We start from the raw sequence: 12,816 nt of genomic DNA, 5'->3' as shown, positions 1-12,816 counted from the left end.
GTTCCCCCCTCCCCAGTATAGACGCATCCTCCCCGCTGTATCCCTCCCAGTATGGACCAGCTTCCCCCTCCCCCATCCCCAGTATAGATCCATCCTCCCCACTGCATTTCTCCCAGTATAGACCAGTCGCGTCCCCTGTGTGTGTGTCCCCCCATTACAGACCCATCCTCTGCATCCCTCCCAGTATAGACCAGTTCCCCACCCCCACCCACATCCCTCCCGGTACCCGGTACGGAGCAGGCATCCCAGTATGGACCAGTCCCCATCCTCTGCCCCCCCCCAGTATAGACCAGTCATTCCTCTGCATGCTCCCAGTATAGACCAGTCCCTCCCTTCATCCTTCCCAGTATAGACTAGCCCCCCCGTATCCCCCCAGTATAGTGTCGTCACCCCTGCATCCCTCCCAGTATAGACCAGTCCCTCCAGTATAGCCCAGCTCCCACCCTGCACCTCCCCAGTATAGCCCAGACCCTCCTATATCCCCCCCTCAGTATAGGCCAGTCCTCCCCAATACAGACCAGCCCCCCTCCAACCAGCACCCCCCCCCATTGCCCCAATACAGACCAGTTTCCCTGCGCCATCCCCCCAGTATATCCCAGTAGAGCCCAGTCGTCCCCCCCCAGGGGTGCCCCCCCACCGTGGCCCCCCCGCCCCCGGGGGGGCAGGTTTGGGGGGGGGGTCCCCGCTGCAGGGGGATGCGCATCGCCACGGTGACGGTTGCCGCGGCGACGGGAGCCCGTGGAGATGGGGGGGGGGGCGACGCGGCAGGGGGATGCGGCGAGGCCTGACACCCCCCCCCCAGCTGCTATAGGTGCTCTGTAGGGGCTATAGGGACCCCCAGCCCTATAGGATACCACCACCCCCCATAGGGGAGCCCCAGTGTCTCCCCTGGCCCTATAGGGGCTATAGGGAGCCCCAGCCTTATAGCCCCCCCACCCACCCACCCATAGGGGAGCCCCCAGTGTCTCCCCTGGCCCTATAGGGGCTATAGGGAGCCCCAGCCTTATAGCCCCCCCCCTCCACCCATAGGGGAGCCCCCAGTGTCTCCCCTGGCCCTATAGGGGCTATAGGCCCCCCCCAGCCCCAAAGGGGCTATAGTGGCTGATGGCCCCTGCCCCCCCAAGCGCCATAGGGGCTCTCTGCCCCCCCACCCTTCCCAGCTCTATAGGCTGTCCCCCCCAGCCTCCCTCACCCCATAGGGCCTATAGGGTCCCTCCCAGCCCCCTGGCATCTTCCCCAGACATATAGGATATATAGGAGCAGGCCTCCTCCCTCCCAAGCCCTATAAGCTATAGGGTCCCCCCTGGCTCTGCTGGGATCCCCCCAGCTATAGAGGAGCTATAGGGCCCCGGGGGCTATAAGGGACCCCCCACCCTCTCTCACCCTATAGGTGCTATAGACCCCTCTCCTACCCCCTCCCAGCATCCCTTCCCTCCCCCCCCAGCCTTACAGGGGCATCCCTGGGCCTCTTCTACCCCACAGGGGCTATAGGGGCACCCCTGGCTCTACAGGAGCTATAGCCCCCCCCCGTAAGGGAACCTATAGGCTCTGTTACTCTATAGGTATTATAGGAGCTACTCTGTTGGCTCTATAGGGAGTATCTGCCCCCCTGTACCCCCCCAGTACGGGCTATAGGGAACTCCTGCCCCTATAGGGACTATAGGTCTCATCAGGGTGCCCCCAACCCTATAGGGGCTATAGGGCTTCAGTCTCATTAGAGCTACAGGGGTTCCCAGTCCCTATAGGGACTCTTGAGGCCCTGCCTTGGTTCTGCATTGTCCTATAGGGACCCCTGGCCCTATAGGAACTACCGGCGGTCCCTTTGCCCCCCACCCTTCTCAGTCCCATAAAGGCTATAGGGACCCCTCCAGCCCTATCAGGGTCTCCTATAGCCCTAGTGGGGCTATAGGGCCCCCCGCAACCGCTCCTCTCTGGCTCTATAGGGTCTATAGGGGTTCCCTCCAGCCTCTTCCAGCCCTCCCCACCCCATAGGAGCTATAGGGTCCCATGGGCCTTATTGCCCACCCCCCCCGCCATCCTGATGAGGCCTCCGCTCCTAGCCCTATAGGAGCTATAAGCCCCCCCTTCAATCCTATAGCCCCCCCCCCCAGCCCTATAGGAGCTATAGGGTCCCCTCAGCCTGTAGGGCTCCCCTGGCTCTATAGGGGCTTTAAGGTCTCCCCCACCTATAGGGTCCCCTCAGCCTATAGGGCTCCCCTGGTTCTATAAGGTCCCCCCAGCCTATAGGGCTCCCCTGGCTCTATAGGGGCTATAGGGTTCCCCCCACCTATAGGGTCCCCCCACCCTATAGGGCGCCCCTGGTTCTATAGGAGCTATAGGGTCCCCCCCAGCCTATAGGGCTCCCCTGGCTCTGTAGGGGTTATAAGGTGTCCCCAACCTATAGGGTTCCCCTGGTTCTATAGAGGCTGTAGGGGCGCCCCAGCCTCCTTCCAGGGGGGGGTGTCAAACTGGTCCCAGTTGGAGGGGGGGGGGTTGTGTGTGCACGTGCGTGTGTGTGAGCCAGTGTTCACATGTGGGCTGCACGTGTGTGTGCGCACGTGTGTGTGTTTGTGCACGTGTGTGTGTGCACGGAGGGTGTGCACGTGCGTGCACATGGGGGGTGTGTGTGTGTGCATGTTTGTGCACACACATGTGCACATGGGGCCTGCGTGCCCTGCGGGTGCCCTTTGCACGGTGGCCCTCGTGGGGTCCCCGGGAACACACACACCTGGGGGTCCCTTCACAGTCCTCGTGCCCCTTGCACGCTCCCCGTGCACGCCATCTCCTTGACCAGCCTTGCATGGCCTTGCACACTCTCTGTGCACATGCTGCTGGTGCAACCCACCTTGCACGGTCCCTGTGCACGCGCTGCTGGTGCAACCGCCCTTGCATGGCCTTGCACGAGTGCACAGGGTGGGTGCTGAGGGACCTTGCAGCACCGTGCAGTGCTGGGAGGGTTCTGTGCAACTGGGGGGGTCCTGTGTAAATCCAGGGGGGTTGTGCAATGCTGGGGGGTCCCGTGCAATGAGGGGGGGGTCCTGTGCAAATCTAGGGGGGTTGTGCAATGCTTGGGGGGGGTCCTGTGCAATGGGGGAGGTCCCATGCAAATCCAGGGGGGTTGTGCAGTGCTGGGGGGTCCTGTGCAATGCCAGGAGGAGGAGATGCAGTGCTGGGGGGGGTTTTTGTGCAAATCCAGGGGGGCTGTGCAGTGGGGGGGGTGCCCCATGCAGTGCTGGCAGGCCCTGTGAAGTGTGGGGGGGGGGGGCATGCAGTGCAGGGTGTGTGCATGCAGTGGGGGGCTGTGCAGGGGAGTGTGTGAATGTACAGTGAGGGGGGCTGTACAGTACGGGTGGGGTGGGCATGCAGTGGGGGGGTCATGCAGTGTGAGGGGTCTGTGCAGTGGGGGGGGGCTGTGCCAGGCGGTGGCAGCGCGGGAGCCGCTGGGCAGGGGGGGGCGGCGGGGGCTGCAGCGCTGTGTGCCTGGAGAGACTAATGAGGGCGGGGGGGGGGCGGGGGGCTGGGGGGGGGGCAAAGGGGAGGGGGCAAGAAAGAGTGCAGCAACTTGGGGTGTGGGGGGGTCAAGATGGGGTGTGAAGGGGGGGCGAGGAGGGGGGGTGCAGGGGGGTGGGTGCAGGCGGGGGGGCTGAGGGGTGCAGGGGGGTGGGCGCAGGGGGGATGTGGGGTTGCAAGGGGGGCTGGGGGGTGCAGGGGGTGTATGCAGGCGGGGGGGGGTGGGGGTGCAGCAGCCTTTGCAGCCGCGCGGAGGCGCGCGGGGTGGGGGCTGGGGGGGGGGGAGGGGGCTGGAGCTGGGCTGTGATGGGGGGGGAGGGGGGAGCAGGAAGGGGAAAGGGGGGTCCAGGAAGGGGGGGGGGGCAGGAAGGAGCGGGGGGGGGGCAGGAAGGAGCGGGGGGGGGGGGAGGGGAGGAGGGGGAGCAGGAGGAGGAGGAGGAGGAGGAGGAGGAAGGCTGCGCGGCCGAGCAGGCCGGGGGTGCGGGGTAGGCCCTGGCGCGCGCGCGGGGGGCACCTATGGGTGGGGGTGGGGGTGGGGCACCCGCGGGTGCGTGCACGGGGCGGGGTGGGGAGAGCAGGGAGGGGCGCGCGTGCGGATGCGTGAGGGGGGGTGGCGGTGGGGGGGCACGCGCGCGTGCAGGGCAGGGGTTTGCACGCGCGCGTGCACGCGGCTGCGTGTGCGCAGGGCGCGGGTCCGCACGCGCGTGTGTGTGCACGAGGAGGTCTGAGGCGGGGGGGTGTGTGAACGCGAGCGTGCGTACACGTGACTGGGGGGCGGATTTGCACACGCGTGTGAATTCACGTGGCTGTGTACATGGAGCAGGTTTGCACACGCGTTTGCACGTGGCTGGACGCAGGGACAGGGGTTGCACACGCGTGTGTGCACGAGGAGGTGTGAGCTGGGGTGGGGTGTGAACACGAGTGTGCATGCACGTGTGCAGGGACTGGGTTTGCACACGTGTGCGTATGTGCCTGTGTGTTCAGGGATAGGGTTTGCACACGACTGCATGTGCAGAGACGGGGGTTGCACACGTGTGTGAATGCACATGGCTGTGTGCGGAGACAGGGTTTGCACGTGCGTGTACACATGGCTGTGTGCAGGGACAGGGTTTACACACATGTGTGCGTTCTTGCACACTCGTGTGTGTGGATGTGTGTGTGGACAGGCTTGTGCAAGCATGCACGTGCAGGACTGGATGTGCAAGCACGTGGCTGTGAGCGACAGAGCATGTTTGGGGGCGTGCTGTGTGTGTGCACACGTGTGTGTGTGCACTTGTGTGTGCACGTGGGGGGTGCGAGCATGGGTTTGCATGTGAGCATGCAGTGCCGTGCAAGGGTGTGTGTGCACATGCATCTGTGTGTAAGGAGGTTTTTGCAGGCATGCGTGTGCACACGCGTGTGCAAGGGTGTTCCTGAGGGAGGGGGCAGTGTTTGCAGCCATGTGTGATGTGTGTTGCACCAAGATGCTTGTGCAAGCTGCATTGCACCTCCTGTGCACGTGCCTTGTGCATTGCACGGCCCGTGCGTGGTGCCTTGCTTCGCTGGGCTGCACACAGGGCGTTGTACCAACCCTGCACCTGCAGCATGCGTTGCACAGCCTGTGCAAATTATATTGTATCAACCAGGCGTGCGCAGCGTGCATTGCAAGGTGGTGTGTTGTGGGGTGGTGCTTTGCTTGTGCAAGCTGCACGCTGCACCAAACTGCCCCTGCATGGTGCACAGCACTGACCGTGCACGTGCATACTGCATTTCATGGGCCATGGTACAATTTTGGGCCTCTGCATGAGGCGTGTTGCACTGAGCTAGTGCATGGCACTACCCGTGCGCGCTGCATGGCGTTGCTTTTGCACGTGCATGGTGTATTGCCTGGTGCACATGCAGGATGCATTGTGCTGCACGCTGCACACCATTGCTGGTGCACACGCAGGATGCAGTGCACTGCCCATGCACGCTGCATGGCATTGCTGGTGCACATGTAGGGTGCATTGCGCTGCTCGTGCATGCTGTACATGCATGATGCATTGTATTGCCCGTGCACGCTGCATGGTGTTTCTAGTGCTCATGCACAACGCACTGCCTGTGCATGCTGCACGGCGTTGCTGATGCGCATGCACAATGCGTTGCACTGCTTCTGCATGCCATTGATGGTGCACATGCAAGACCCATTGCATTGCCTGCAGCATTGCTGGTGCACATGCACAATGCACTGCATTGCCCGTGCATGCTGCATGGCATTGCTGGTGCGCATTGCCTGGTGAACATGCACAATGCATTGCATTGCCTGTGCATGCTGCATGTGCATGACACACTGCATTGCCTGTGTAAGCTGCACAGCATTGCTGGTGCACATGCACGACACACTGCCTGGTGCACATGCACGATGCATTGCTGGTGCACGTGCACAATACACTGCCCCTGCACGCTGCACAGTGTCGCTGGTGCACGTGCAGGATGCATTACCTGCTGCACATGCTGGACACACTGCACTGCCTGTGCATGCTGCACAGCATTGCTGGTGCACATGCAGGATGCATTGCTTGCTGCACGTGCTAGATTGCATTGCCCATGCACGCTGCACATGCATGACACACTGCACTGCCCCTGCACACTGTACAGCATTGCTGGTGCATGTTGCCTGGTGTACATGCAGGACACACTGCATTGCTTGTGCATGCTGCATGGTGTTGCTAGTGCACATGCCGGACGCATTGCTGGTGCACATGCACAGGATGCATTGCCTGGTGCACACAGAGGACACTTTGCTGGTGCACACGCACAATGCACTGCCCTTTCACGCTGCACGGTGTTGCTGGTGTACGTGCACGATGCATTGCTGGTGCACATGCACAATGCATTGCCTGTACACACTGCACAGCATTGCTAGTGCACATGCAGGATGTATTGCCTGGTGCACACACATGATGCGTTGCTGGTGCATGCGCAGGATGTATTGCCTGGTGCACATGCAAAATGTATTGCTGGTGCACACGCAGGATTCATTGCACTGCCCCTGCATGCTGCAGGCTGTTGCTGGTGCACATGTAGCACGTATTGCTGATGCACATGCACAATGCACTGCTGATGCACGTTGCACATCATTGCTGGTACACATGCATGCTGCACTGCACGCTGGCCCATGCACGGTGCACATGTATGTTGCATGGCGTTGCTGGTGCACATGCAGGACATATTGCTGGTGCAAATGCACAGGGCATTGCCCATGCACACTGCACAGCATTGCTGGTGCACACACACACTGCACTGCCCCTGCACACTGCATGGCGTTGCTGGCACACACGCAGGATGCATTGCTAGTGCAAATGCACAATGCATTGACCATGCACACTGCACAGCATTGCTGGTGCACACGCAGGATGCATTGCACTACCCCTGCATGCTGCACGGCATCACTGGTGCACACGCACAATGCATTGCTGGTGCACGTGCACACTGCGCTGCCCCTGCACACTGCATGGCATTGCTGGCACACTCGCAGGATGCATTGCCTGGTGCACGTGCAGGATGCATTGCTGGTGCACACACACACTGCACTGCTCCTGCATGCTGCTGCACACACCGTATGCATTGCTGGTGCACAAGCACAATGCATTGCCCGGTGCACACGCAGGATGCATTTCTGGTGCACATGCTGGATGCACAGCCCCTGCATGCTGCATGATGTTGCTGGTGCACATGCAGGACGTATTACTGATGCACATTCATGATGCATTGCCGATGCACGCTGCATACCGTTGCTGGTGCACATGCTGGACTCATTGCCTGGTGCACATGCACGCTGCACTGCATGCTGGCATGTGCACGGTGCACGTGCACACTACACAGTGTTGCTGGCGCACGTGCAGGAAGTATTGCTGGTGCACACACACGATGCATTGCTGGTGCAAATGCACAATGCATTGCCCTTTCAGACTGCATGGCATCAGTGGCGCACACACACACAATGCATTGCTGGTGCACACGCATGCTGCACTGCCCCTGCACACTGCATGGTGTTGCTGGCACACACGCAGGATGCATTGCCTGGTGCATATGCACAATGCATTGCTGGTGCACATGCTGGATGCACAGCCCCTGCACGCTGGTACTGGTGCACATGTAGCACGTATTGCTGATGCACATGCACAATGCATTGCCAATGCATGCTGCATGCCGTTACTGGTGCACACGCGTGGTGCATTGCTGGTGCACATGCACAATGCATTGCCGATGCACGCTGCACGCTATTGCTGGTGCACATGCCACATGCATTGCCTGCTGCATATGCCGGTTGCATTGCACCACCCATGCCCAGCACTCCTTGCCCCTTCCCCCACCAGTGCCCCCCTCTAACCGCCTCTCCCCTCTCCCTGCAGCACCACCCGGGGCCCTGAAGCCAGACGATGCCCCTTGGCCATGGCGGCCCCGGCGCCCCTTAGGATGCCGCTGCCGCTGCCGCCGCCGGCATTGCTGCTGCTGCTGCTGCTGCTGCTGGCCCCGGCTGCTCCGGCTGCTGCTCCAACCTCGTGCCCAGCCGCTTGTTCCTGCAGCAACCAGGCGAGCCGGGTGATTTGCACCCGCCGGGAGCTGCTGGAGGTCCCGGCTAGCATCTCGGTGAACACGCGGTACCTGAACCTGCAGGAGAACCACATCCAGGTGATCCGCACCGACACCTTCAAACACCTGCGGCACCTGGAGATCCTGCAGCTGAGCCGCAACCTGGTGCGCAAGGTAGAGGTGGGCGCCTTCAACGGGCTGCCCAACCTCAACACCTTGGAGCTCTTCGACAACCGCCTGACCACTGTCCCCACCCAAGCCTTTGAGTATCTCTCCAAGCTGCGGGAGCTGTGGTTGCGCAACAACCCCATCGAGAGCATCCCCTCCTACGCCTTCAACCGCGTGCCCTCCCTGCGCCGCCTCGACCTGGGCGAGCTCAAGCGCTTGGAGTACATCTCCGAAGCTGCCTTCGAGGGCTTGGTCAACCTCCGCTACTTGAACTTGGGGATGTGCAACCTGAAGGAGATCCCCAACTTGACGGCCTTGGTGCGGTTGGAAGAGTTGGAGTTGTCGGGGAACCGCCTGGGGCGTGTGCGGCCGGGTTCCTTCCAAGGCTTGGGGAGCTTGAGGAAGCTCTGGTTGATGCACGCGCGCGTGGCGGCAGTGGAGCGCAATGCCTTCGACGATCTCAAAGCTTTGGAGGAGCTGAATTTGGCCCACAACGAGCTGGCCTCGCTGCCCCACGACCTCTTCGCCCCCTTGCACCGCCTGGAGCGGGTTCACTTGCACCACAACCCTTGGCGCTGCGACTGCGACGTCTTGTGGTTGAGTTGGTGGTTGAGGGAGACGGTGCCCAGTAACACCAGTTGCTGCGCCCGTTGCCACGCGCCGCCGGCATTGCGGGGGCGTTACTTGGGGGAGTTGGAACCAGGGCATTTCACCTGCTATGCGCCGGTGATTGTGGAACCCCCCGCCGACCTCAATGTCACCGAAGGGATGGCGGCCGAACTCAAGTGCCGTACCGGCACCGCCATGACGTCGGTCAACTGGTTGACCCCCAACGGGACGTTGATGACCCACGGTTCCTACCGGGTGAGGATCTCTGTCCTTCACGACGGTACCCTCAACTTCACCAACGTCACTGTGCAGGACACGGGGCAGTACACCTGTATGGTCACCAACGCCGCCGGCAACACCACCGCCTCCGCCACGCTCAACGTCTCGGCTGCCGATGCCGCCGCTGCTGCCGCTGCCGCCGCTGCCGCTACCGGTTACACCTATTTTACCACTGTCACGGTGGAAACCACTGACACTGGCGGCGAGGAACCAGCTCCACAAACCGCCCCGGCGCCCACCGCCGGGTGGGAAAATGCCGGTGGCTCCACGGCGGCTCCAGCCACCCGTGCCACCGGTAAACCCTTCACCGTCCCCATCACGGCGGCGGCGGCGGGGGCGGGTGGGGGGTTACAGGATCTGGACGACGTCTTGAAGACCACCAAGATCATCATCGGGTGCTTCGTGGCCATCACCTTCATGGCGGCCGTCATGCTGGTGGCGTTCTACAAGCTCCGCAAGCAACACCAGCGCCACAAGCACCGCGGCGGCCCTGCGCGCGCTGTTGAGATCGTCAACGTAGAGGACGAGTTGGCCGGGGGGACCGGTGGTGGCAGTGGTGGCGGTGGCGGCAGTGGTGGCGGTGGCGGCGGTAGCGGTGGGGACAACCGGTTGGCGTTGCCGGCGTTGGAGCGGGATCACCTCGACCGTTACGCCGCCTTTGCCGCCCATTACGGCAACAGCGGCGCGGCGCTGGGCTGCGGCAAGAACCCGCTGCTCAACTCGGTGCACGAACCCCTGCTCTTCAAGAGCCCCTCCAAGGAGAACGTGCAGGAGACCCAGATCTGACCCCTCCCCCCACCCCCCCACCCCCCCCCGGGGGACCCTCCCCCACCCCCACCCATTGCTGCACCCCCCACCATGGAGGGGGGAACGCCCGGCAGTGGCAGCGGGGTGGGGGGGTGGGGGGTGGGGTGATTGGGGGGGGAGGGGGGGGGGCACGGAGGTGTGCAAGGAAGGACTGGTGTGGTGCACGGGGGCGTGCGACGGACTGGTGCGATGCACGGGGCAGCGCGATGCACAGTGACTTGCAGTGAAGGACTGGTGCGATGCACAGGGCCGTGCAAGGAAGGACTGGTTCAGTGCACGGGGCCGTGCGAGGAAGGACTGGTGCAATGCACGGGGCCGTGCGAGGAAGCATTGGTGCAATGCACGGGGCCGTGCGAGGAAGGATTGGTGCAGTGCACGGGGCCGTGCAAGGAAGGACTGGTGCAATGCATGGGGCCGTGTGATGCACGGGGTCTTGCACTGAAGGACTGGTTCAATGCACGGGGCCATGCAAGGAAGGACTGGTGCAGTGCACGGGGCCATGTGACACACAGGGTCTTGCAGTGAAGGACTGGTGCAATGCACGGGGCCGTGCAATGCACAGGATCTTGTAAGGGAGTGGTGCAGTGCACAGGGGCATGTGACACGTGGGGTCATGTGATGAAGGACTGGTGCAATGCACAGGGCGGTGCAATGCGCGGTGACTTGCAGTGAAGGATTGGTGCAATGCATGGGGTCTTGCGAGGAAGGACTGGTACAATGCACAGGGCAGTGCAATGCACAGTGACTTGCAGTGAAGGAGTGGTATGATGCATGGGGTCTTGCAAGGAAGGAGTGGTGCAGTGCACATGGTTGTGCAATGCACGGTGTTGTGCGACGAAGGACTGGTGCAATGCACGGGGCTGTGCAATGCATCGTGATTTACAGTGAGGGAGTGGTGCAATGCACAGGGTCGTGCAATGCACGGTGTTGTGCAGTGAAGGACTGGGGCCGTGCAATGCACGGTGTTTTGCAACAAAGCACAGCGTTGTGCAATGAAGGACTGGTGCGCTGCACAGGGTCGTGCAACGCACGGTGTCTTGCAATGAAGGACTGGGGCTGTGCAACGCACAGTGTTTTGCAACAAAGCACAGTGTTGCACGATGCACAGCATTGTGCAATGAAGGAGTGGTGCAATGCACAGGGTTGTGCAATGCACGGTGTTTTGCAACAAAGCGCAGCACCGTGCAATGCACAGGGTTGTGCTGTGAACGGCTGGTGCAGTGCACAGGGTTGTGCAATGTACAGGGTCGTGCAACGAAAGACTGGGGCTGTGCAATGCACAGTGTTTTGCAACTAGCACAGCGCTGCATGATGCACAGCGTTGTGCCGTGAAAGGCTGGTGCAGTGCACAGGGTTGTGCAATGTATAGGGTTGTGCAACGAAAGACTGGGGCTGTGCAACGCACAGTGTTTTGCAACTAGCACAGCATTGCACGATGCACAGCATCGTGCGGTGAAGGACTGGTGTGATGCATGAGGTTGTGCAATGCACGGCCTTTTGTGGGGAGGGATTTGTGCAACACGTAGTGTCTGCAGCAAAGGACTGGTGCGTTGCACGGCATTGTGTAATGCACAACCCGTTGCAGCGGAGGACTGGTGCAATGCATGGTGTCTTGCAAGGAGGGGTTTGTGCGACACATGGGATCGTGCAATGCACGGTGTCGTGCAACAAAGGATTCATGCAGTGCATGGTGTCATGCAGTGAGGGACTTGTGCGATGCACGGGGTTGTGCGAGGCGCAGCCTCGTGCAAGGAGTGACTTCTGCGTTGTGCAGCCTTGTGCGCTGCACAGCCTCGTGCTGTGGAGCCCTCGTGCAACGCACGTGGCTTGTGCAATGGTGGCCTTGTGTGATGTGTGGCCTGGTGCGATGCACAACCTCATGCAATACCATCCCCCGTGCAAAGCATAGCCCTGGGAAGCACAGATCCTTGTGCGATACCCGGCCTCGTGCCACACGTGGCCTTGTGCAACACGCCACCTCGTGCCCCCCCCCTTCATGAGGAGGACATGCAAGAGACACAGACAGGAGGGGCAGGGCAACACGTGGCCTCGTGTGACGTCGGCTCCGTGTGACAGTGGCCTCATGCAACATGGGGCCTTGTGCAATGGCCACGCAGCTGCACGGACCCCCCCTCCCCCCGTCCCAGAACACCATGACGAGGACATGCGAGAGACACAGCCACCACGGCCTCATGCAACAGCCTTGTGCGATGTGGGGTCTCGTGCAACGGCCTTGTGCAATGGCTGGCCTTGTGCAATGGCCTCGTGATGCGGGGCCTCGTGCAACGGCCTCGTGCAACATGGGGCCTCGTGCAGTGTCGTCGTGCAAGGGCCTCGTGTGATGCCTGGCCTCGTGCAATGGCCTCGTGCAACAGCCTCGTGCAATGCAGGGGGAAGGGGGGGGGGGCCTCGTGCACCACGCTGCCCCCCCCGCTCCCCCTCCCCCCCCAGCCCCGTGCTCTCGCTTGCTTGCGGCCCCCCCCCCGCCGCCCCTCCCCCGCCCCTGCCCCTCCCCCCCCAGGGCCGGGGGGGGGGGGGGCTGGGGGGGCCCCGGGGGCTTTTCTAGGCCCGTGGGGGGATTTTTTAATTCGCCGCGGCCGACACTTTCCTATTTTAATAAAAATCCATCACGGTGTTTCCAACCGCCGCCGGCGCCTCTCTGCTGCTGGGGCTTGGCGTGTGCTTGGCGTGTGCTTGGCATGTGCGTGGCATCCCCTTGGCGTGTGTGTGGCATCTCCATGCTATGGCTGTGGCACGTGTGTAGCGTGTGCTTGGTGTGTCCTTGGTGTGTGCTTGGCATGTTCATGGTGTGTGTGTGTGGCGTGTGCTTGGCATGTCCTTGTTATGTGCTTGGTGTGTGCATGGTGTGTGTGTGGCATCCCCTTAGCG

General features: G+C 62.0%; 1 protein-coding gene across 1 annotated transcript; it reads left to right on the top strand.

Moving 5' to 3' along the window:
* The first annotated feature begins 3,932 nt into the window (after positions 1–3,932).
* Positions 3,933–12,555, top strand: LRRC4B (leucine rich repeat containing 4B). The gene is given in 4 exon segments (XM_080391826.1): positions 3,933–3,995; positions 7,884–9,651; positions 9,653–9,700; positions 9,703–12,555. Coding segments are annotated over 3 exon segments (1,980 nt in total). The 5' UTR covers positions 3,933–3,995; positions 7,884–7,923; the 3' UTR covers positions 9,907–12,555.
* The last annotated feature ends 261 nt before the right edge of the window (positions 12,556–12,816 follow it).

This window comes from Falco punctatus (genome assembly GCF_963210335.1).
Source record: "Falco punctatus genome assembly, chromosome: 6".
Lineage (NCBI taxonomy): Eukaryota > Metazoa > Chordata > Aves > Falconiformes > Falconidae > Falco > Falco punctatus.
Note: the sequence above shows the minus strand (reverse complement) of the source record. Positions and strands in the feature narration are given on the sequence as shown.